We start from the raw sequence: 26,286 nt of genomic DNA, 5'->3' as shown, positions 1-26,286 counted from the left end.
TATTTCATTGGCTGTCCCTTCCTGCGCTACTATACATTTAACCATACACCTGACTGGAGTAGTTCTGAATTCTGTGTTTGCTTGACCTCTCTCAATGCCCCCTTCTTTGGTACTTTATTATTAAATTGACTGTGTCCTCTCCCCAATTTCTATTGCACTTTGCTTACACAGGTGGTGGGGGACATCTTCAATTCTTCCTTTGAACTGAAAATCTTTCACAGTCAGTATATTTCTTTTATAATTTTTTGTAATTATTTTTCAGAGTAGACCTATTTTGCTCCCTTTCAAAATCATCTCTTTCTAGGGGTGCAGCCTAGTTTCGGTAGTCTGTTCCATAATATTAAAAAGCTTCCCATAGTCTGTTTTATTTAATTTATATTTATTCAATAGCCACCTAACATGTTAAAAATCTATTAAACTCTGCATACTCCTTCCAGGCCTAGGCAAACTCGGCCCTCCAGATGTTTTGGGACTACAACTCCCATCATCCCTAGCTAACAGGACCAGTGGTCAGAGATGATGGGAGTTGTAGTCCCAAAACATCTGGAGGACTGAATTTGCCTATACCTGCTCCTTTCCCTTTGTTCCCTATGGCATCCTAATAGCACAGGGATTATGTTGACACTTAACCTCTCAGCACATATACCAGACAGTGTTACTTCAAACCCTGCAGAGAGACAGAATTGTGGTAAATCCCACATTTCTAACCTTTTTGCTTCTGAGAGAATTTGTCTTTTTGCTTGAAACTTTAAATCATGCAGAAGATTGTTAACCTGGGAAGAGAATTTACTACTAAGGAAGAAGGAGTTCCTCTTTTTTCAGTTATTGTCGGTTGCCCTTTCGCTAACTGGAGATAAGGGGAGCTGCACAAAGTCATTCTTTGTTTCAGGATCAATGTGGAGTTACGTTACAGCCAACTGCAGTTTTTATTACCTTGAAACGGATCCACAGTCTGTTTAAAACCTTTAATCAAGATCCCAAGGTAAGCAGAGCTGATATAATTTTTATCCTCCGTTTATACCTTGGAGTAAACAAGTCAGGGATACTGATGAGTCTGCTGTGGATTACTCATTTGCAAAACACATCAGCGGTTACCCGATTCCAGTTAACAATGCAAACTCAAACAGAGCGACCAAGCATTGTATTGAAAAACAGCCGGTGATACAAGGTCTTTCTACAAACCATGGGTAGGCAAACTAAGGCCTGGGGGCTGGATCTGGCCCAATCGCCTTCTAAATCCGGCCCGAAGATGGTCCAGGAATCAGCGTGTTTTTACATGAGTAGAATGTGCCCTTTTATTTCAAATGCATCTCTGGGTTATTTGTGGGGCCTGCCTGTTGTTTTTACATGAACAGAATGTTTGCTTTTATTTAAAATACATCTCTGGGTTATTTGTGGGGCATAGGAATTTGTTCATATTTTTTCCCCAAAATATAGTCTGGCCCCCCACAAGGTCTGAGCGACAGTGGACCGGCCCCCTGCTGAAAAGGTTTGCTGACCCCTGATGATAGATTGCAGTGCCTTTTGTGGAAGGAGAGAAGATAAGATCAGCTGGACACCACTTCCTGCCTCTCCCCTTCCAGTTGCCAAGATTAGTAAAGGTAAGGTAAAGGGACCCCTGATCATTAGGTCCAGTCGTGGCCGACTCTGGGGTTGCGGCACTCATCTCGCTTTATTGGCCGAGGGAGCCGGCGTACAGCTTCCGGGTCATGTGGCCAGCATGACTAAGCCGCTTCTGGCGAACCAGAGCAGCGCACGGAAACGCCGCTTACCTTCCCACCAGAGTGGTACCTATTTATCTACTTGCACTTTGACATGCTTTCGAACTGCTAGGTGGGCAGGAGCTGGGACTGAGCAACGGGAGCTCACCCTGTCGCGGGGATTCGAACCGCCGACCTTCTGATCAACAAGTCCTAGGCTCTGTGGTTTAACCCACAGCGCCACCTGTGTCCCCAGTTGCCAAGATTATCATACTGCAAATCTCATAGAAATCCCATAGAATCGCTGAGTTGGAAGGAAATCTGAGGATCATGTGCAATGCAGGAATATGCAACCTTGGCATTCTCACCACTATGCTCTAACCAACATTGGTAGAGGGACAGACATTTCATTTGACTCACGGTTGTACAGCTGTGGCAGGCAACCAGAGACCCTGTGGACCAAAGGGGACTCCCTGGGATTTCAGTTGACACTTCTATCTGGTCAAGCAAGAGAGGAAAGAGAGGGATGTGAGAAGGGAACATTGCGCATGGAAACAGGGCTTAACCTGAAACTGTTCTTAACTTGAGGTACCACTTTAGCTAATGGGGCCTCCCGCTGCCGCCGCACGATTTCTGTTCTCATCGTGAATCAAAGTTCCTAACCCGAGGTTCTGTTTCTGGGTTAGCGGAGTCTGCAAACTGAAGTGTCTGTAACCCAAGGTACCACTGTAGTATTATTATTATTGTTGTTGTTATTGATGCTGGGAATTCTAGCTCTGCAAGGAGCCTTCTAACAACTCTCAGCACCCTTAACAAATCACAGTTCCCAGAATTCTTGAGGGAGGAGCCACGAGTGTGAATGTGGTATAAGAGAGCTTGAAATGTATTGTATAGATTTGACCCAGGACTATACAAAGTACCGTATTTTTTGCTCTATAAGACTCACTTTTTCCCTCCTAAAAAGTAAGGGGAAATGTGTGTGCGTCTTGTGGAGCGAATGCAGGCTGCGCAGCTATCCCATAAGCCAGAATAGCCAGAGCGATTGCTGCTTTCACTGCGCAGCGATCCCTCTTGCTGTTCTGGCTTCTGAGATTCAGAATATTTTTTTTCTTGTTTTCCTCCTCCGAAAACTAGGCGCGTCTTGTGGTCTGGTGCGTCTTATAGAGCGAAAAATACGGGTATGTCTGTTGCTCTTTGCTTCTGGTCTTCCAATCTGTAACATGGACCAATGAATATTATGCTGAGTAAGCCACACGCTGTGGATCCCTTAAGAGCTTAAAGAACTGTTGCTTCAAAACTGTACATTTACTTTTAAGACTCATTATTTGGCTGCCTTGTCTCTCGTACCAAGAAATGGGTTCATTGACACAGTAAGGCTTGCCGTTGTCCCACATGCCATTTGCCTTCACAATCTTTTGACTTGGAAAGGTGGCCGTGTAAGCAATTAAAATGTCACAAAAACAAAGGACTGTTGTTTCCAGCTGGTAAATAGGCAATGCAAAAAGTTCCCAGAGAAACAACAAAAATCTGTGGACTTTCCCCCCCCAAATGATAGCCTAACTGAGAGGGCATATAGTATAGCAAACTAAGGCCCAGGGGCCGGATCCGGCTCAGTCGCCTTCTAAATACAGCTCGCGGACGGTCCGGGAATTAGCTTGTTTCTACATGAGTAGAATGTGTCCTTTTATTTCAAATGCATCTCTGGGTTATTTGTGGGGCCTGCCTGTTGTTTTTACATGAATAGAATGTGTGCTTTTATTTAAAATGCATCTCTGGTTTTTTTGCGGGGGCATAGGAATACGTTCATATTTCCCCCCAAAATATAGTCCAGCCCACCACATGGTCTGAGAGATGGTGGACCAGCCCATGGCTGAAAAAGGTTGCTGACCCCTGGGATAGCAGAAAGAAACTAATCCAAAATGAAATGCTTCCAGATATTTTGTGTAGCTCACCTGCATAGCTGACACAGCAGAACCACATTAGCCAGATTTCAATCTTAGCAATTAGAAAAGGTGATGCTAATTTTTGCCACACACACTGCACTGAGATTAGAGTAACACTACATCAAACAGCACGTCTACCTTTAAGATGTTCAGTGCTAGATTTTCTAAGGTCGCTTCCAGATGACCTGTTTACTGAACATTCATCCCAATTCATTTGTGTACAAAGTTTGGGAGAAGTGCATTTTCCTGTCAATTTTTGTTACTGTGTGTGTGTGTGTGTGTACAGACACACACACACACACACACACACACACACACACAGAGTCATACCTCAGGTTGCAAATGCTGCGGGTTACGTCTTTTTAGGTTGCGTCCCGTGGCGACCTGGAAGTACTGAAAGGGTTACTTCCAGGTTTCGCCGCTCGCACATGCGCAGACGCACAAAATGACATAACGCACATGCGCAGAAGCAGTGAATCACAACCCACGCATGCGCAGACCAGGTTGCGTTCCTTTCAGGTTGCAAACGGGGCTCCAGAATGGATCCTGTTCACAACCAGAGGTACCACTGTGTGTGTGTGTGTTTACCATATTTTTTGCTCTATAAGATGCACCAGACCATAAGACGCACCTAGTTTTTGGAGGAGGAAAACAAGAAAAAAAAAAATTCTGAATCTCAGAAGCCAGAACCGCTGCGCAGCAAAAGCAGCGATCCCTCTTGCTGTTCTGGCTTCTGGGATAGCTGCGCAGCCTGCATTCGCTCCATAAGATGCACACACATTTCCCTTTACTTTTTAGGACAGAAAAGGTGAGTCTTATAGAGCAAAAAAATGTGGTGTGTGTGTATATATATAAATATACACACACACATACATATATACATACATACTGTACTATCTACAGTAGTACTTATATATATTTGCAGGGGAGGGTGTTGAAGCAGGGTTCTTAAGGAGCTCAAAACCCACTTAATGACACAATCTGGATTTGCTGCCATGCCACTGGCTCCCACCCACATGACAGCAACAGCCTGCAAGTCTCCTGCAAGCAGTTGGGAAAATGCTCCAGACCACTACTGAATAACATCCTGCTCATGGGAACGTGGAAGAACCCTATGTTTTCAAAAATAAATCCAAATGAATTCAATGGGATTTACTCCCAGTGTTCCATTAAACACACATAAAATGCTGAAGCGTTTCAGTACTAAACATTGAATATAATTTATTGATATATATATGTATATATGGGGATACACAAACACAGAATCTTGAAGGGAAGAAATATTCTCTGTATGGCCATACCGGAAGAAAATGAAATTAACTGCTGAGTCAGAATTCACACCACAGATCTACTGTAAAAAAATAATAAGGTGCTTTCTAACAGAGAAGAAAACTTACATAAAGCAAAGCTGTATATGTATATTTATGTATGAACACACACACACACACACACTGCCAGAATCACTCCTTGATCTTTTTAGAGTTGCCCCCCACCATGTCGCTGACCGGTAAATAAAAAAAACCTTGAAACAGCTCACTAAAATGCTCCATCCAAAGGAGAACGGAGGACTGTGATGCTATGGATCAGTCTTGGCTGAATATTTGGCAAACTCTGTTTTCCGTGTTCCGCCCCAACCGGAACGAACTTATACTTCTGTGCGGTAAGTTCTTTTTGGTGGCGCATCTGACTTAGGTCCAAGACGCCCGCTTGATTCACGCACCAAGGGTCGTAGATTTCTTCCGTCGGGCACGGATGAGGAGGGTGCACCATCTTCATGAGTTTGGGACGCATGACAACGCCCAGCAGATCTTTCTTAAATGATTCCCAGGAGTTCTGTCTGAGGAAGACTTGACACAGCTCGTCATCACTGAAAAGGGAATTGAAAATTGAGAATAGGGTGGTGTAATGGTTCTGGGGGTTGCTCGTGCATAAACCGGTACAACGCCTGGCTGGGTTGCCTGAGTGAACCTTTTCTGTCCAGACAGCCACTCACCCGTGGCTGTCTCAATCGCTGGCAGAATCCGTCAGTGGGCGTTTCTTGAACTTCTTCCAGCAAAGAAGCTCTTTGATGCCTAGTCTCCTCCTACTCTCCCTGCGCGGAAGCCTTCTGCGCAAGGAGGGCGTAGGCAGCGGAGGACCCTTACTCTCCCCGCTGGTCCCTGGCAAGGAGTCGTGGGACCGCCTCGCCGATTTCCCCATCTGCCCCCCTTCTCCACTGGTGCTACGCTGATTCTCTTCCCCAGAAGATGGGCTGCTTCTCTCCCCATCCCGGGACGCTCTCTGGAACCCCTCCGGAGCCCGCTCTCTCCCTCCGGCCCTGATGGCAGTTCCCTGACAGGTGGCATCCCCCTGCAGCCAAACAGTTATTCTCTTTTTTATATATATATATAATTTTTATTAATTTCAACATACCAATTATTATACATTCCACAGAACTTCACATCTTATACAATCTTTTTGGACTTCCATCAGCACCTCTGATGATCCACCATTTTTATCATTTCTTCTGCATTTCTTAAATTCCTATTGCCTTTAATTATCTTAACTCACAATCCACCTCTTTAACCATTTTTGCAATAATTCAAATAATTTACCTCACAAAACTTATTGCAAACCTACAAACGTAATCTGGTCATCACAATTACTTTCCAAATAGTCCGTAAATTTACACCAGTCTCCTATGAATCTCTGGTCCCGCAAGTTTCGAATTCTTCCGGTTAGGCCAAACAGTTATTCTCTGCAGGGCCGGATTTAGGTTTGATGAGGCCCTCAGCTACTGAAGGTAATGGGGCCCTTTATATGTCCAGCTGTCCTTTGTCAACAACAAATTGTCACTGTTTTTTGTGTTGAATATATGCTATATGGTAATTTCTGGACCTAATAGGTATCTAAAGCCATTTGCACATAACAAAATATGTATTTTATCAAAGTAATTGTTACAACCAGTCCGTGCAGAATGTAGGCACCCTGTATATAAAAATGAGCAAACCAGTGATATTTTAGGGAGCAGGTTAGCAGGCAGGGCCTATTACAGTGGACCTTTTAGTTATGTACCGCTCTGGATACTTAACTTTCGGGTTACAAATGTGGCAAACCCAGAAGTTATACTTCTGGGTTTAGCACAGAAGTGTTCTGTGTGCCACACGCATGCACAGAAGCTCTCAATCGTCCAGCACTCGTGCGCAGAAGCAGCACCTCTGCCAACAGACTTTTCAGGATGTGGAACGAATTTAATTCGTATCTGGAGGGTCCACTGTACAGTCATAGGTAAAGGTAAAGGTACCCCTGACCATTAGGTCCAGTCGTGGCTGACTTTGGGGTTGCAGCGCTCATCTTGCTTTATTGGCCGAGGGAACCGGCGTACAGCTTCCGGGTCATGTGGCCAGCAGGACTAAGCCGCTTCTGGTGAACCAGAGCAGCGCACAGAAACGCCGTTTACCTTCCCACCGGAGTGGTACCTATTTATCTACTTGTACTTTTGACGTGCTTTCGAACTGCTAGGTTGGCAGGAGCAGGGACAGAGCAACGGGAGCTCACCCCATCACGGGGATTCGAACCGCCGACCTTCTGATCGGCAAGCCCTAGGCTCTGTGGTTTAACCCGCGTCCCTTACTGTATAGTCATACCTCGGGTTAAATATGCTTCAGGTTGAGCGCTTTCAGGTTGCGCTCCATGGTGACCCAGAAGTAACGTAATGTGTTACTTCCGGGTTTCGCCACTCGCACATGCGCAGACGGGCAAAATGACGTCACGTGCATGCGCAGAAGCTTTGAATCGTAACCCACTTCAGGATGCGAACGGGGATCCGAAACGGATCCCGTTCATATCCAGAGGTACCACTGTACTTACATCATAGGAGCCTACACAACACAAAACACTGTTGCTGTATGTAGGTTTTATTTTATTTGTTTTTTTATCTTATATTTTGGAAATGTACATCCATTTTTTTCCCTTTGAAATTTTTTTGGGGTTAGAGTGGGGCCCTAAGCTATAGCTTGTTTAGCTTATACGTAAATCCGGCACTGCTTCTCTGGAGCAAATGCCAGAGCATCAGTTCTCATTTTCTCCTGGGAAAAAAGACCCATCTAGTCCAGCACTCTGTTCTCACAGCGGCCAACCACATGCTTCTGGAAAAGCCCACAAGGAGAAACTGAGCACAACAGGACATAGCTGACATACTGAGTATCCATTGATAGCCTTTTCCTCCATGAATTGGTCTAATCCCTTTTTAAAGCATCCAGTTTGGTGGCCATCACTGCATCTCTTGGGATATGCTACCCCACCTCAAAGCCATGGGGTGGTATTCAAGTAAGTCTTACTCAGAGTAGATCTACTGAAATTAATGGACCTAACTTAGTCATGTTCATTAATTTTAGTGGGCCTGCTCAGAGTAAAACTTAATTGAATACAACCCCATTGGTCCGTTTTGAAAACTGAATGGTGTCATTTAGCTTCTTTTAATTTGTTATCTTGATTTCTTATTTTTCCAGTTTTGCCAATTCTGCATAGTCCACAAGTTTTTGTATCCATTCTTCTTTCGTAGGGACTTCTTATTCTTTCCATCTTTGTGCAAATAACATTCTTGCTGCTGTAGTCGCACACATGAATAAATTTCTATACATTGGATGCTCGGGTTGCGAACGTGATCCGTGCGGGAGGCGTGTTCACAACCCGCAGCACTGCGTCTGTGCATGCGCGGGTTGCGATTTGGCACTTCTGCACATGCGCAAAGTGCAATTTAGCGCTTCTGTGCATGTGCCAAAACCCGGAAGTAACTCGTTCCGGTACTTCCGAGTTCGGCGCAGTGCACAACCCAAAAACGTGCCCGTAACCCGAGGTATGAATGTCCTGTTTAGGTTCTGTTCTGTTCTAAACCTGCTTCTCATTGGCTCCAGCAAACCACATAATATTTGAACACTCCATACAGATACAGGGAAATAGATTTGTCAAAGGATCCTCAAGCTTAGTCTACAACATAGCACCTGTGTTTCCCTCATTATATAATGGGCTTGATCCCATGCATCACAACCCCCCCAATATCTTGCGCCAGCCCACCCCAGTGCTTCAGTCGGGCTTACCTGGGATATTTCATCTTTATTTTGCCAAATTTTATCATGGTGGCAGCATCTGCCCATTCCTCAACCTTCTCTTTTTTCAGACGGATGATCTCTGCCCCCTGACTGACCAAAACTATGACACGGCTATCTTGCAGATTCGCCTGAGAAGAAATGCAAACCGTGATTGTACAACTTATGAACGGACCACCTTTAAAAGTACCGTATTTGCAGAGTCTGATTTAATTCAGTTTGCGCTGCCGAAGGCTTGCCACTCCATTTGTACATAACTGCTGAATGCAAGGGGAACGACAAGGCTGTATATTGTCCAGTGGCGTAGCGTGGGGGGTGCAGGGGGGGCCGGCCGCACCGGGCGCAACATCTGGGGGGGGGCGCTAATCTAGTGGAAGAGACTCGAGTGCTAAAATCCACGGGTTAGGGGGCGCAAATTATTTGACTTGCCCCGGGTGCTGACAACCCACGCTATGCCACTGATATTGTCTCCCTGCTTATTTAACTTATATGCAGAATTCATCATGCAAAAGGCTGGGCTGGATGAATCCCTAGCCAGAATTAAGATTGCCAGAAGAAATATCAACAACCTCAGATATGCAGATGACACAACCTTGATGGCAGAAAGTGAGGAGGAATTAAAGAACCTTTTATTGAGGGTGAAAGAGGAAAGCGCAAAATATGGTCTGAAGCTCAACATCAAAAAAACGAAGATCATGGCCACTGGTCCCATCACCTCCTGGCAAACATAAGGGGAAGAAATGGAGGCAGTAAGAGATTTTACTTTCTTGGGCTCCATGATCACTGCTGATAGTGACAGCAGCCGCGAAATTAAAAGATGCCTGCTTCTTGGGAGAAAAGCAGTGACAAACATAGACAGCATCTTAAAAAGCAGAGACATCACTTTGCCAACAAAGGTCCGTATAGTTAAAGCTATAGTTTTCCCAGTAGTGATGTATGGAAGTGAGAGCTGGACCATAAAGAAGGCTGATCGCTGAAGAATTGATGCTTTTGAATTATGGTGCTGGAGGAGACTCTTGAGAGTCCCATGGACTGCAAGAAGATCAAACCTATCCATTCTGAAGGAAATCAGCCCTGAGTGCTCACTGGAAGGACAGATCGTGAAGCTGAGGCTCCAATACTTTGGCCACCTCATGAGAAGAGAAGACTCCCTGGAAAAGACCCTGATGTTGGGAAAGATGGAGGGCACAAGGAGAAGGGGACGACAGAGGACGAGATGGTTGGACAGTGTTCTCGAAGCTACCAGCATGAGTTTGACCAAAGTGCGGGAGGCAGTGGAAGACAGGAGTGCCGGGTGCGCTCTGGTCCAGGGGGTCATGAAGAGTCGGACACGACTAAACGACTGAACAACAACAGCTGAATGCAAGACATTTTCTGGATACAAGGGGCTGGAGTGAAGGAATACCCAAGGCCTCTTTCATGAACATAAACAGCAATGCAAGAGGCAATGTACAGGCAAGATCTGTCCCAGTTCCTCAAGAAGTTCAGCCTCTTGTATTCTTCCGGCTAATTATTGCAAAGGCATTGGATATCTGAAAGGCACTTGGACATTTATTGCAATTTAATCAAAAATCATATAATAAGCGAAATAATTCATTGAACTATTTTAAACTCCTTTTATTCAAGCTTTTGCTGTTCCGCCCACTATTTCATTTCATTTTTAATTTGTAGACCACCTTTCTATCTTACACACAAGGCAGCTTACAGCAACAAAATATACGACAAAGAACACCCTAATAGGTCGAAGGAATTTCTTTTGCATAGAAATATTCTCTTTTATGTATGTTATCTGTTTTGTTATACTGTTGACTGGTGATATTAAAATCAATAAAAATTAATTGAAAAAACAACAATACGCACCATAGAAGACTCTGACCAATACAAAAAAGTCATAATAAAACATAACTTTACAATGGAATTACTTTTATCAAATAAAGTAATATTCGGTAATCGGTTAGAATATGATAGCACACCATGAAATGAACTCTCAAAAGGTCAGCAAATAATAAACAAACAGAAATTCACTCTTAACAATTACAATAAGTAACAACTAAACTATTATTGATAAAAGTAACTGCAAGTCACAATGCATAAAATATCACAGAGGGCTGTTTACTAAGTCCCTGGTCCCCCTAGAATGAAAGGGAGGGGGGGAGGAAAGGAGCAGGAACTCTTCTATTTTATATAGATAGAGATATAGATCTAGATATAGATCTATATATCCATTTAATATTATACATTCACATCATCTTTATCCGCTATACCGCCTTGGCTCTTAGAACCTGTAGACTTCCTTCCTTCCCGCCTCATGGCTTTCAAAATTAACCTTTATATCATTGCAATTTATACGTTTTCCGATTCTAATTACACTCATTGCAGAATATCTCAAATAAATTAAATAAATATCCCATAGGGATCCCCAGAGTCCTAAAGAACTACTGTTTCCTTCTCCCTTTTAATGCAGTTTTTCAGTACAGTGGTACCTCGGGTTAAGAACTTCATTCGTTCTGGAGGTCCGTTCTTAACCTGAAACTGTTCTAAACCTGAGGTACCACTTTAGATAATGGGGCCTCCCGCTGCCGCTGCACAATTTCTGTTCTCATCCTGTAGCAAAGTTCTTAACCCGAGGTACTATTTCTGGGTTAGCGGAGTCTGTAACCTGAAGCGTCTGTAACCCGAGGTACCACTGTAGTCATGAGGTACACCAACTCTTGGAGGCGGAGGCGTCTTCAGTCCCCCAAATTTTTGTTTGAAGGGGGCCCAGCCTGCTGCCCCCCTCCCAATGTTGAGGGGGCCTGGTACGATGTCATAGGAGGTTGCCCAGGCCTGCACGGTGTCAGGGGGTCACACCCACCCACGCAGAAGGCTTGCACTAGCCTGCACAGCACCAAGAGGCACGTGTGACATCACGCAGCGCAAATATGATGTCACACGTGCGCCAAGACCTCCCGATCTGGGGGCAACCCACCCCTCTGCCCCTGCATGGCAGCCATTTTGTGTCTGGTGCCCACAGCACTATCTCAAAATTCAGATTGCTCCCACGAGTTCAAAAAAAAGGTTGATGACCCCTGCTATGTAGTCCCACCATGGCCACAAAATGTTGGAGATTCATTCCTCGTGTCTGCAGTCATGGGACTGTTGTCTGTCACATGACAGTGTATGTTTTCATTCCACAATGTGGGAAGTGATGGAGACAGGATGTTTTGGTATTACTGTGTTCCGTGAAGTGGAACTATTGTCCTTTGTTCTTTCTCTCTTTGCTGTCTGATGAGAAAGAGGAAGGAGCTAATTCAGAACGCTCTGAGTGTATTACATGTAAATAAATGTAGATTAGCCAAAATGCTGTGCTATTGGTTCTGTTACGCAAACTGCGAATACTCTGCGGATCCCTAAGTGTGCTAATGTCTTTTGGCATCAGTCGATGTGATGTTAGGGCAGAAGAAAGCTTTTGAAGCTCCCGAAGGATCGACCAGGAGGGAGAGAACATGCCAGTCGGGCATGTGTCTCTGCCAGGGTCCTACACAAGAGTAGGACGCTCCTAACATGAAAATGTCCGGCTCTATAAGGCTAGAATATACTTACTATCATTTCTCCTTTGCGCAGTTCATCCATTCTGATGTATACAGCTGCTGCAACAGAAGTTGGCATCTCTCCATAGGAAGTAGAGTACGTGGGTTCCTTTACAAACTCTCCCGATATAATCTTTTGAACAACCTCCCGATCGTCGTCCCCATGATGTTTCTGAATGAATGAACTAGAAATTGAAAAGTGGGGGCACACTTGTTTGTTTGTTTCTTCATTTGTTTGATAAAATATATACACCACCTCAAAGCTGTTTAAAAAATAATAAAACGATAAAATCATCACAAAAAAAAATTGCAGCCATAATTTAAAATGTACAGAAAGTTAAAACCAGGATAAAAGAGACTAAGGCAATTTAAAACTCATAGAAATGTTCTAAACATCTGGGTAAAGGTAAAGGGACTCCTGACCATTAGGTCCAGTTGTGACCAACTCTGGGGTTGCAGCGCTCATTTCGCTTTATTGGTCGAGGGAGCCGGTATACAGCTTCCAGGTCATATGGCCAGCATGACTAAGCCGCTTCTGGCGAACCAGAGCAGCACACGGAAACACCATTTACCTTCCCCCCAGAGTGGTACCTATTTATCTACTTGCACTTTGACGTGCTTTCGAACTGCTAGGTTGGCAGGAGCAGGGACCGAGCAACGGGAGCTCACCCCGTCCTGGGGATTCGAACCACCGACCTTCTGATCGGCAAGTCCTAGGCTCTGTGGTTTAACCCACAGCGCCACCCGCGTCCCAAAAAAAACAACCAAAAAACCTACGGCACCCAGTATTCCCAGGCGGTCTCCCATCCAAGTACTAACCAGGCCTGACCCTGCTTAGCTTCCAAGATCAGACAAGATTGGGCATGTTCAGGGTAGTATGGCCCACATCTGGGTGGGTTTATCTAAATATGAATGTGTTCAGCAGGCACCAAAAAGAATACAGTGAAGGTGCCTAGCTTGATATCAACAGGTAAGGAGTTCCAAAGTGCAAAGGATTGGGTTATTACAAACACGGCGCAGGTATTATGAAGCACCTGTAAAAGTGTCGAATGCAGGCTGCTCTTTGACTGTTCACTGTGCCTTGTGAGATACAAGAACCCTTATCTCAAATTTTTGCACACTGATCAGAGTGAAGAGATCTCCCCACCTGACATTCATGTGATCTCAGGTGAACAACAGGTGGACGTGGTTTGCCCAAAATAATATTGCAGGCCAAATCCAGAGGTTTGGTGGCCCCCATTAGACCCATGGATTGGCGGTTCCACACTACAGGTTTAGCCCCTTGCTGTCAGGGTCTGGGCAGACGAAGAATGGGAGAGACCGCCTCCCCGGCTTGACCCTTCTAGGGAGGAGGAAGAGGAAGACAGTTTAGCAGAAGGAAACTGTTAAGTTGTGGGTGAACATATCAGACGACACAGCGATTCTTCAAACAGCTCTTGTTTATTCACAGACCAGAACAGAACTGAACTGAAGGGTTCAGCCAGCCTGCTTATATAGAGCTCCACTACAACGCAACAGTAACCACTTTCTGTAACTATCCAATCATTGAACATCACTTTCAATCCCTTATTTGCATATGGACCTGAGTGAAAACTATCTACAGTATCCCCCTGCTGGCCCAGGGTGAGAACTTCAGTACATAACAGAAACTAATCCAAAATGAAATGCTTCCAGATATTTTGTGTAGCTCACCTGTATAGCTGACATAAAACAGCAGAACCGCATTAGCCGGATTTCAATCTCAGCAATTAGAAAAGGTGACAGATTTACAAGAGGGGTTGGAGAGAGGTCACAGCTCAGAGGCAGATGAGGGGGGAAGTTGGGAAATAATGGGGGAGAAGGAGGAAGAGGAAGCAGCGGGGGGGGGGGGGGGCGACAGCTGACGCACACAGTGTCTTTAGAAAGCATTCCATTTATAATGAATTTTTAAAAATGATGAAATATACATTTATGAAGAAACCAGAGGCCTTTCTCCTTGGAATAATAGGTTCTGAATTGCCCAAAAAAGATGTAAAAATATTTTTGTATGCCACAACTGCTGCACGGATTTTAATAGCCAAAAAATGGAAAACACAAGAATTACCAACGGTAGAAGAATGGCAGGTGAAGATGATGGACTATGGATCTGGCTGATCTCACCGGGAGAATCCGCGACCAGAAAGAAGAGGAATGTCAAGAAGACTGGAAGAAATTTAAAGGCTATTTGAATAAATATCGTAATATTAAAGATTTGTAATTACTTGAAAGAACTAATTAGGCCTAGGATTCAATCAGGATTAAATAAATAAATAAGAAACAGTAGGATAAGAAAAGTTAGGAAATTTGATTTTAACTGGAATATTGTTATATGTAATAATGATATTGGAAACTGCTACATTCAATTACAAGGAAATTCAGTTGGAAGAGATTAGAGGGTTGGAATTTAACCAATTAACTAAGTTTTATTTATGTATGTGGTGGTGGTATATGTGGGTTTGTAATATTTTATTTTCTTCATTCTTCTTTTTCTCCTTTTTTATTTTATTATTATTTTTTTCTTTTTTATTATTTTAAAGTTATGTCTTTGTACGAAATTCAATAAATATTGTTGGGGGGGGGGGGAGAAAGCATTCCAGACCCTCCATCTCCCAGAACCCGGCGAGCACACGTAGAAGTGACGAATGAGGAAGTGGGAGAGATGGGGTGGAGATTCACTCAGGACAATCCCATTATCCAAGAGGCTGGGTTCTATAGCCTCTCTCTCTAAATACAGTGGTGCCTCGCAAGACGAAAAGAATCCGTTCCGCAGTCTCTTCGTCTTGCGGTTTTTTCGTCTTGCGAAGCAAGCCCATTAGCGGCTTAGCGGATTAGCGCTATTAGCGGCTTAGGGGCTTAGTGGATCAGCTGTTAAGCGGCCTAGCGGCTTAGCGGATAAGCAGATAAGCGGCTTAGCGGCTTAGAAAAAGGGGGGAGGGGGAAAAAACCCGCAGGAACTCGCAAGACATTTTCGTCTTGCGAAGCAAGCCCATAGGAAATTCGTTTTGCGAAGCACCTCCAAAACGGAAAACCCTTTCGTCTAGCGGGTTTTCCGTCTTGCGAGGCATTCGTCTTGCGGGGCACCACTGTACTGAATAAAAAGCGGATTGTAAGAAACATTTCTTTGTCTTTGTGCATTCCTGGCAATCAGCTGGGAGTTGCTGGCAGTAAGCTGCCACTTGCACCCTACACAACTGTCATGATATTGCCAGAGAATGAAGAGGAGGAGCAGAGACAGGCAGAGGAAGAGGGGCAGGAAGTGGCGATTGAGGAAAGAAGGGAAAGCCAGGAGGCGGAACGGCTCACAGATGTTGAACCAGAGCTTCAACACCGCACAGGAAGTTCTGGCACAGACAGTGAAACAATGCCTATTCCGTCTGCCCAGGAAAGGAGGGTGTTAAAGAGGAGGGGACAGAGACATCACATGAAAATTCCACGCCTTTTCTGTTGGAGAAGGGGCGGGCATCAGTGGCGTAGCGTGGGTTGTCAGCACCCAGGGCAAAGCAAGTAATTTGCGCCCCCTAACCCGTGGATTTTAGCAGGGGGCAGAGAGCTGCAAGTGCGAGCCCCCCCCCAGATGTTGCGCCCGGTGCGGCCGGCCCCCCCTGCACCCCCACGCTACGCCACTGGCGGGCGTAAGGCACTCCCAGAATCTGCGCCGGAGGATTCAGATGCATGATTGCGACGCACTGCTTGTACATATGTAAAATAAAGACTGTATATATGTATCTCTGAGTGAGCAGAAGCATTTCTTGCGAAGAGCATCCACAAGCCATCACAGCGACCAGCCATTTCCCTTGCACTCTCTGCCTCTAGGAAAACAAGCCGGAAAGCCCCCTCGCCTCTCACCTTTTGTCCACGTTTATCACGACACTTTTATGCTGCCTGTTGAAGAGACTGTCCTGCTTCATGAATTGGTCATACTGTTCATTCCGTTGACCGAGATAGTAGTCTTTGAGGTCCTTCAATCTCTCCCCACTGAAGGAATTCCACATTGTGCTTTTGAATCTGTCGACGCACGCAATCTCTGCATAAGAAGAAAAGCATCTCTGAAGCTAGTTATGTAAAAAAGCCATTGCCCCCCTTTAAATTTAATTTAATTAAAGGAAAATTCAAAATTTTATCGCACAATAAAATTGCATGTTTTAAAGGATAGGAGTAGCTCAGAAAGTTCCTACTTTTTTTTTAAAAAAAAATTATACTGTTTTCACATATCAGGCTTTTAACGCTAACCAAGCCTTTTCAGAAGGGACGCAGGTGGCGCTGTGGGTTAAAGCCTCAGCGCCTAGGACTTGCCGATCGAAAGGTCGGCGGTTCGAATCCCTGCGGCGGGGTGCGCTCCCGCTGCTCGGTCCCAGCGCCTGCCAACCTAGCAGTTCGAAAGCACCTCCGGGTGCAAGTAGATAAATAGGGACCGCTTACCAGCGGGAAGGTAAACGGCGTTTCCGTGTGCGGCTCTGGCTCTGGCTCTGGCCAGAGCAGCGATGTCACGCTGGCCACGTGACCCGGAAGTGTCTCCGGACAGCGCTGGCCCCTGGCCTCTTAAGTGAGATGGGCGCACAACCCCAGAGTCTGTCAAGACTGGCCCGTATGGGCAGGGGTACCTTTACCTTTTAAGCCTTTTCAGAAATAAGTCGTATTTGTTGGTGCTTATTTCCCAGGTGAGCAGGGTAAGGGTTACAGTCTAAGTTGTCTTTGTGTGTGGGCAATATTTATGTTAGGTCCAATGCAGAACAGAAAGAGTAACAGAGGCATTTGTAAAGCAAATGGACATTGTAAGAATGCATGCTTTAGGTTTGCGTTGCCAAAAAAACTTAAACAAGGGCTACTTCGAACTTAATGTGTAAAAAAATGCATTAAGGTGTGAAGGCCAATTTATGCAAGGGGTTTAGATTTCTGTAGTAGATGAGTTAAGGGTAAGACTTTTTTCTTTCTGCTTTTTTCGTTTCTGGTATTTATCTGTAAAATTTGAAACTTGTAAGAAGGTTGTAGTAAAAGCCCCCCCCCCCCCCAATGCAAGGAACACCTGTGTCCTAGAAGTGGTTTAGTCATGCTGGCCACATGGTCCAGAAAGCAGTCTATGGAACAAACGCTGGCTCCCTCGGCCTGAAAGCGAGACGAGCGCCACAACCCCATAGTTGCCTTTGACTGGACTTAACCGTCCAGGGGTCCTTTACCTTTATCTTACAATCTTTAGAAGATCTCTGGAGGCAACCCTGTATACAGAAGTTTTTTCAATGTTTAATGTTTTGTTATGTTTTTATATATGTTGGAAGCTGCCCAGAGCAGCTGGGGCAACCCAGTCAGATGAGTGGTGCTTAATAAAATAATTAAATAATAGTAATAATAATAATAATAATAATAATAATAATAATAATAATAATAATAGAAGAATCGGACATCCCTATTTTCATCAGAGAAATATTGGAGAGTATGGTGTACAGTGGTACCTCAGGTTACATACGCTTCAGGTTACATATGCTTCAGGTTACAGACTCCGCTAACCCAGAAAGAGTGCTTCAGGTTAAGAACTTTGCTTCAGGATGAGAACAGAAATCGTGCTCTGGCGGCGCGGCGGCAGCAGGAGGCCCCATTAGCTAAAGTGGTGCTTCAGGTTAAGAACAGTTTCAGGTTAAGTACGGACCTCCGGAACGAATTACCAGTAAGTGCTTAACCCGAGGTACCACTGTACATACTCACTATGCCATTAAAACAAATTATGGGTGGGCTATAAATAATAAATTGATATAAATAATAATAATAATAATAATAATAATAATTATTATTATTATTATTATTATTATTATTATTATTATTTCCCTCAGAGAATTCTGGGTACTGTAGTTTGTTCAGGGCTGCTGGGAACTATAACCCTGTGAGGGGTAAAGTACTGCCTAGGGTCCAGAATTCATTGAGGGAAAGAATGGGCTTCACATGACGCGCTGCATATTCAGCACATGATGTCCCCCAACAAATCATTGGAATTGTGAAGGTGCTGGGAACTGGAGCTCTGTTAGGGATAAACTACAGTTCCGTATATTGTCTCCCTCCTTATTTAACTTATATGCAGAATTCATCATGCGAAAGGCTGGGCTGGATGAATCCCTAGCCGGAATTAAGACTGCCGGAAGAAATATCAGCAACCTCAGATATGCAGATGACACAACCTTGATGGCAGAAAGTGAGGAGGAATTAAAGAACCTTTTATTGAGGGTGAAAGAGGAGAGCACAAAATATGGTCTGAAGCTCAACATCAAAAAAAACGAAGATCATGGCCACTGGGCCCATTACCTCCTGGCAAATAGAAAGGGAAGAAATGGAGGCAGGGAGAGATTTTACCTTCTTGGGCTCCATGATCACTGCAGATGGTCACGAAATTAAAAGACATCTGCTTCTTGGGAGAAAAGCAATGACAAATCTAGACAGCATCTTAAAAAGCAGAGACATCATGTTGCCAACAAAGGTCCGTATAGTTAAAGCTATGGTTTTCCCAGTAGTGATGTATGGAAGTGAGAGCTGGACCATAAAGAAGGCTGATCACCAAAGAATTGATGCTTTTGAATTCTGGTGCTGGAGGAGACTCTTGAGAGTCCCATGGACTGCAAGAAGATCAAACCTCTCCATTCTGAAGGAAATCAGCCCTGAGTGCTCACTGGAAGGACAGATCGTGAAGCTGAGGCTCCAATACTTTGGCCACCTCATGAGAAGAGAAGACTCCCTGGAAAAGACCCTGATGTTGGGAAAGATGGAGGGGACAAGGAGAAGGGGACGACAGAGGACGAGATGGTTGGACAGTGTTCTCAAAGCTACCAGCATGAGTTTGACCAAACTGCGGGAGGCAGTGGAAGACAGGAGTGCCTGGCGTGCTCTGGTCCATGGGGTCACGAAGAGTCGGACACGACTAAACGACTAAACAACAACAACAACACAGTTCCAGGTCTTTGTGGGGGAAGCAGTGTGATTTAAATGTACGCCGTGCAGTGCTTCCCCCCCCCAAAAAAAACATTTAGAGGTACGGTACTCTCCTTTTCCTACTCATATTGAAATACTGCCCCTCAATGAGGCCAACGGTTCACAAAATGTTTAGGGGTATGCGTACCCCTGCAAACCCCCAGAGAAAAGCACTGGCGTGTTCCTCCCAGTCTGCTTCCTACATACAGTTTTTGCTATATCTGCTTCAGGGATAGAGGCATAGAAATAGAAGCCATGCAATTGCTGCCATCTATGAAAAGCCATGAGCAAAGGTCGGCCTGTTTTTCTTTCTTTTCTGCTTGATTTAGGAGAGCTTCCAGCTACAGCGATTCTTTGTTTTGCTATTTTTATTCCATTTCATGTTTATTCTTCATAGTGTGCCATTTCGTGGGAAAAGAGAGTTCTGGCACATCCTATACTGCTTGGGTTCCAAGCTTTCTTGGAGCAAAAGAACACCTAGAATATTGGCCAAGGCAAACAGAGAGGTCTCAGAATGTGAAAGCGACTCTTGCTTATGGCGTTTTGCTTGATTTTGGGGTGTCCGGTGAGAACACTTTCCCAGTACCCTCATCAAATGGTAATTTTCTGGAGTCTTTGAGGCCATTGTGATAGTTAAATTGGAGTCGATACAACTTTGGAGTGTGGGTTTAAAAACTGTTGAAGGAAGAAAGCTAGAATATAAGAAATAAATATTAAAACAAGATGGAGTTATTCAAAATTGGTGAGTTGATTCTGCTTCTGCATATAAAAAAAACCCACAATTTGGTGTATGTATCAGGGCTTTTTCAAGCCAGAACTCGCTGGAACGCATTTCTGGCCCCTCTCAGGTGGGTACTATTGCCCTTCTAGGAGAATTAGGAAGGTGTTCAAGGTGAGTTTAAATCCTATTCAATATTGATAAAGATTCCAACATATGGTTAGCAGAGTAAAAACTTAAACACGTTGCAGGATTCCCAAAAAATAGACCAGAGGCAGTTGTATTTCATCTAACAGAGCTTTACTGCTACTGAAGGCAAATGAGCATAACGGTCATGAATCTACTACATTCAGGATTGGCACAGTCCATAAATATCCAGTTGCAGCAGACTTAACTTAAACTTACAATGACTTATAATAAGTCTAAAAACCTTAACACTAAGTGTTATGTACTGAGTTGAATAGGATCCAAAATGCAGTAGTCTGATTGGCCCTAGAACAATAGGATTCAGAATGCAGCAGTCTGATTGGTCCACAGGAGTCACCCAATCCAGTTCCAGGTGGAAGTGAATCCGCAACCTGATTGGCCTACAGGTGAATCCCGGAATTAGCCAATCATGTGGGGCCCATTGTGTAAATAATGTATACAAAGCAGACATTCTGAGGGAACATTCATTCCTCCTCACCACTACGAGCTGAATAAAGAGCATGAAATCCAATCTCGACTCAGAGTATATTTCACTAAGCATTCTATGTACAAAACACACCAGAAGGAAGAGAGATAGAAAGTGAAAGTGAAACCCAGGCTCCTTCTGGCCTTACTATTATAGTCAGCATGACCTTGGCAGAAGAGATAACAGATCCAGTTGAAGCCAGCCTTACTCAGCTTCTCTGAAGGAATAACCCAAACACCATGAACCTTCTGCTTGTTTCTTCCACACAGAGAAGCTTCCAGAACCCTCTGGAACTCATTAGAATAGGAAAGATATCTACACATCAGATCAATACTTTCTGCACTAAGAAATGCAAACTGACAAGTTCTGACACCACTTTTTTGAGAAGAATAGCGCTGTGTACTTTAGAAATTTCATTCGCTGAGACCAGCATAACAACCATCTCTGGGAAGTAAGATTAATACTATTTTATGTGTTGTTTTTTGCATTATTTCTCACATTTACATTTTTCCATCATGGAACTCACGGCAATGTGCACCGTATTTTTCGCTCTATAAGACACACTTTTTCCCCTGCAAAAATTAAGGGGGAATGTGTGTGCGTCTTATGGAGCGAATGCAGGCTCCAGGGCTTCAGCGATAGCAACGTGAAGCCTCCGAAGCGCAGTGGGAGTGCTTCCGTTGCACTCCGGAGGCTTCGCATTGCTTTTGCTGAAGCCTGGAGAGCAAGAGGAGTCGGTGCGCACCGATCCCTCTTGCTCTCCTGGCTTTGCTTCGCTGGAGAGGCGCTGCACAGCTTTCCCTCTCTGCGCAGCGCCCCTTCAGTGAAGTGGGAGGAAGACTGGAAGGGGCTCCATTTCTCCTGCTAATTCGCTGCGCAGAGAGGGAGAGATTTTTTTTTCTTGTTCTCCCCCTCTAAAACAAGGTGCGTCCTATGGTCGGTGCGTCCTATAGAGCGAAAAATACGGAATATGTGGTTCTCAGATGGTCTCCAATCTAACAGCTGACCAGACCTGGACCCATTTAGCTTGAGCAAGGCAGTAGCTTTGTGTACCTGCAAGACCATGCGCTGAGACCAGGTGCCATCCTGGCAACTGAGAAGTCCTGGTGAATCACATGTGCGTAAAAGGGCAAAGTCGTAACATACCAGCTGCTATGCGGCGCTTCTCCACCATTTGTAGCTTGCGTTTGGGTAAACACAGTTGTTTTGAGATCCACTTGTGGTAAGATGGGCAGGTGCTGAGATCCACCAGTCGCAAAACCTCGCACACACCCTGATGAAACAACAGAAATAAACTACTGCTGAGTTGATTATATGGGCCCATAGCTATGCACATCTTCCCAAGATTAGAACACAGAGGAGGGCAGGGGAGGAAAAGGAATTGACCTGATCTATAAACCTTGGTTATGGAACAACTGATTGGTTCAAAATTGGGAAAGGAGAACGACAAGGCTGTATATTGTCTACCTGCTTCTTTAACTTATATGCAGAATTCATCATGCGAAAGGCTTGCCTGGATGAATCCCTAGCCGGAATTAAGATTGCAACAACCTCAGATATGCAAATGACACAACCTTGATGGCAGAAAGTGAGGAAGAATTAAAGAATCTTTTATTGAGGGTGAAAGAGGAGAGCGCAAAATATGGTCTGAAGCTCAACATCAAAAAAAAAGAAGATCATGGCCACTGGGCCCATCACCTCCTGGCAAATAGGAGGGGAAGAAATGGAGGCAGTGAGAGATATTACTTTCTTGGGCTCCATGATCACTGCAGATGGTGACAGCCGCCACGAAATTAAAAGACGCCTGCTTCTTGGGAGAAAAGAAATGACAAACCTAGACAGCATCTTAAAAAGTAGAGACATCACCTTGCAAACAAAGGTCCGTATAGTAAAAGCTATGGTTTTCCCAGTAGTGATGTATGGAAGTGAGAGCTGGACCATAAAGAAGGCTGATCACCGAAGAATTAATGCTTTTGAATTATGGTGTTGGAGGAGACTCTTGAGAGTCCCATGGACTGCAAGAAGATCAAACCTCTCCATTCTGAAGGAAATCAGCCCTGAGTGCTCACTGGAAGGACAGATCGTGAAGCTGAGGCTCCAATACTTTGGCCACCTCATGAGAAGAGAAGGCTCCCTGGAAAAGACCCTGATGTTGGGAAAGATGGAGGGCACAAGGAGAAGGGGACGACAGAGGACGAGATGGTGGGACAGTGTTCTCAAAGCTACCAGCATGAGTTTGACCAAACTGCGGGAGGCAGTGGAAGACAGAAGTGCCTGGCGTGCTCTGGTCCATAGGGTCATGAAGAGTCGGACATGACTAAACGACTAAACAGCAACAACAACATAAACCTTGACAGTTTATAGGGAGTTTCCTGAGGAATACAGTCGAACCTCGGTTGTTGAACGTAATCCGTTCCGGAAGCCCCATTCAGCTTCCGAAACATTCGACAACCAAGGTACGGCTTCTGATTGGTTGCAGGAGCTTCCTGCACTCAAGAGGAAACTGTGTCGGATGTTCAGCTTCTGAAAAATATTCGAAAAACGGACCATTTACTTCCGGGGTTTTGGTGCTCGGGAACTGAATTGTTCAAAAACAGAGCCGTCCGATGGAGATGATGGACTTTTGGGAGCTAGCCGACCTGACTGGAGGAGTCCGCGACCAGAAGGAGGAGGAGTACCAGGAAAAATGGAGGAAATTTAAAGAATATTTAGCTATGCTAAGATAACTTAAATAGAAATACTTGCAAATACCAGATTGGCTTAGGATTTAAATACAGTGGTGCCTCGCAAGACGAAAAGAATACGTTCCGCGACTCTCTTCGTCTAGCGGTTTTTTTGTCTTGCGAAGCAAGCCCATTGACGGATTAGCGGATTAGCGCTATTAGCGGCTTTTAGCGGCTTATTGGCTTAGCGGATAAGCAGATAAGCAGCTTAGCGGCTTAGAAAAAGGGGGGAGGGGAAAAAACCCCGCAGGAACTCGCAAGACATTTTCGTCTTGCGAAGCAAGCCCATAGGAAATTCGTTTTGCAAAGCGCCTCCAAAACGGAAAACCCTTTCGTCTAGCGGGTCTTCCGTCTTGCGAGGCATTCGTCTTGCGGGGCACCACTGTATGTGTTTTTATATAATGTTATGTTTAAATTTTATATGAAAAGTAAGAAAGAAGTTAATTGATTAAGTAAATTTTACGAGAAATTAGTTTTGGAAAGTTGTTACAATGATATACATTGAAATTCAGCTGGGGGGGATTTGAGGAAGTGACCTAACAATGTTAATAATAGTGGAATAATTACAGTTAGGATTTATATTTGTTTGTCTGTTTATAAATTTGGAAAATCAAATTTTTTTTTGAAAAAACAAAAACAGAGCCGTCCAGGAGCTGAGGTTTGACTGTACTGCCATCTACAGTGTCTTCTTAAGAATATAATTTACATTTTTTGGCAGGGGGGAGTTTAAAAGGATATTGAATTGATTAACTAAATTAGAAGCTGAAACCTTAGTTCTAACTCTACCAGGGCACCATGCTAATTCTTTCCCTTTGTCCAGCATCACATTCCACCAAGGTTGGCCTTAGTATGAGACAGAACGAGATGGCCTTTTCTTAGATATCATCAACGGACAGCAATTTGTTGTTTTTACTGTTATTCTGCCACAGAGAGGCACTTGTGAGATTTTCTGTCTCCTGCGCGAAAATACCAGTGTTTGAAACTCCTATTGTTCTAAGCACATTTTGGAAGAGGGAATTTCATGAGCGCGAGCATTTTCTGAGCTCTGGGTGCAGTACTGCACCGAAGATTTCAGATTAAAACTGCAGAGTGGAAGGAAAGGAGGATCTTTTTCTGCCTCCCCACTTCCAGCTACTCTCTGAAGACTGCAGAAGAGACCCTCTTAAGAATATTAGGGGGGTGGGCAGGGGAAGAACTAGACCAGGCATAGGCAAACTCAGCCCTCCAGATGTTTTGGGACTACAACTCCCATCATCCCTGAGCACTGGTCCTGTTAGCTAGGGATGATGGGAGTTGTAGTCCCAAAACATCTGGGGGGCCGAGTTTGCCTATGCCTGGACTAGACCATGTGAAAAATGAACCTAGTATTTTAGCCGCAGTTCATTCAGCTTCAGCTTTGTATTCTTGTTATATTCTTAATGTATTCTTGCCCTACTTGCCATACACCTGTGTTTTCCCGGATATTTTGCCGATTCAGCGGAAATCTGCCCGGACGCCATTTCGCTGCCCGAGACTTTCCTATTCCTTTCCTCCCCCTGCAAGGGGGTTCAAGGGGCTAAAGGCAGCGGAAGAGGAAAGGTTGTTTCACAGCACAAGTTTGTTGCCTGAACGAAACTCCAGCTTTGGAATATAAAAAATTAGAAATTACTTGAAAGAAACCAATAGGTCTAGGATTAAACTACCGGTAAGTTATAATTAAATAAACGGGATTTAGAATGTTAAGAAAAGTGAATGAGATGGACTATAATTGGAAATTGTTTTAGTTTAATAATGATTTTGGAAAGCTGTTACTTTTAATTACAAGGAAACTCAGAAGGGAGGGATTTGAGGAAGTCAACCAAGATGTTTAAAAGGATTGAAGAATTAAGTTTGTTGTTATTGTTTATCTGTTTATTGTTCCCTTTTTTTCTTTTTTTCCCCTTTTTCTGTTTTTGTGTATCATTTTGCATTGTGGTTTGTGTTATCATTGTGGAAAATCTAATAATTTTTTAATTAAAAAAAAGAAACTCCAGCTTTGGATACAACCCATCATCTGCCCAGTCCATAATATTCTGGAGTCAGGCAGCAGAAAAGTGGCCACAAGGCCACCCAGTTATTGTTTGTATTGGACGTTTGGTCCAATGTTGCTTTGGAGATTTTTGCATACCCAGGCAGAGACCACCCTCCCCCCCCCCCAACCCCAGGCAACACCCTGGGCGGAATAATGACTTGTAATAATAGTGACAACGTGTTATGGGAATGGTGGTGGAAAAATAGTTGGTGGAATAATAGTGACAACGTGTTATGGGAATGGTGGTGGAATAATAGTTGGTGGAATAGTGACAACATGTTATGGGATTGAAATTGGCCACAACTTTATTAAACTTTCAGATGTAGGAAGACTTTGGCTTAGGCATTGGGCGTTTATCCCTCCCAGTCCCCGGCCACGGATCTGGGGCACATCAGGGTTAACCAAACTGTCTGGGGATTGGGCTGGCTCTGGAAGACGTATGTTTAAGCAGAGAACCCACCCCCCATTTCACCGCAACACAGGGGATTGCACTGACAACCTTTCAGGGTATGCCCAGTGACTCCCCTCAACACAACCCCTTTCACGTTGAACCCTGGGATCTCCGCCACGGGGGGGCATGTGTCACCGCTTCACCCCCCCATTTAGGGAAGATAGACTAAAGGATTCCGCCCAAGGCCTAAAACCACCAAAGTTGTGACATTTTGCTACTGGGAAGGTGAAACCTGCCAATGCAGGGAAAATTCCTTCCTGGTCCTTTAAGAGACCGTAGCAGCGCCCGCATACCTGTAAAGATGAAGTTAAAAGGTAAAGGTAAAGGGACCCCTGACCATTAGGTCCAGTCATGACCAACTCTGGGGTTGCAGTGCTCATCTCGCTTTATTGGCCAAGGGAGCCGG

General features: G+C 44.5%; 1 protein-coding gene and 1 long non-coding RNA gene across 3 annotated transcripts in view; one reads left to right on the top strand and one right to left on the bottom strand.

The window, feature by feature from the left end:
• LOC307220053 overlaps positions 1–26,286 on the top strand; it is a 260,005-nt gene that overhangs the window by 180,218 nt on the left and 53,501 nt on the right. The gene's annotated exons all lie outside the window — the stretch shown is intronic.
• LOC307217571 (cyclic nucleotide-binding domain-containing protein 2-like) overlaps positions 5,053–26,286 on the bottom strand; it is a 39,779-nt gene continuing 18,545 nt past the window's right edge. For both annotated transcript variants that reach the window (XM_079979043.1, XM_079979042.1), the window contains exons 8-12: positions 21,803–21,929; positions 16,164–16,341; positions 12,313–12,484; positions 8,722–8,861; positions 5,053–5,510 (exon numbers count right to left, since the gene is read on the bottom strand). In XM_079979043.1, the coding sequence (XP_079835169.1) occupies positions 5,180–5,510; positions 8,722–8,861; positions 12,313–12,484; positions 16,164–16,341; positions 21,803–21,929 (948 nt within the window). In that variant the 3' untranslated portion in view covers positions 5,053–5,179. The remainder of the gene's footprint in view (positions 5,511–8,721; positions 8,862–12,312; positions 12,485–16,163; positions 16,342–21,802; positions 21,930–26,286) is intronic.

The sequence above is a fragment of the Podarcis cretensis genome (assembly GCF_951804945.1).
Source record: "Podarcis cretensis genome assembly, chromosome: 1".
In the NCBI taxonomy this organism is placed as follows: Eukaryota; Metazoa; Chordata; class Lepidosauria; order Squamata; family Lacertidae; genus Podarcis; species Podarcis cretensis.
The sequence above is the reverse complement of the archived record's forward strand: the minus strand, read 5'-3'. Positions and strand labels throughout refer to the sequence as shown.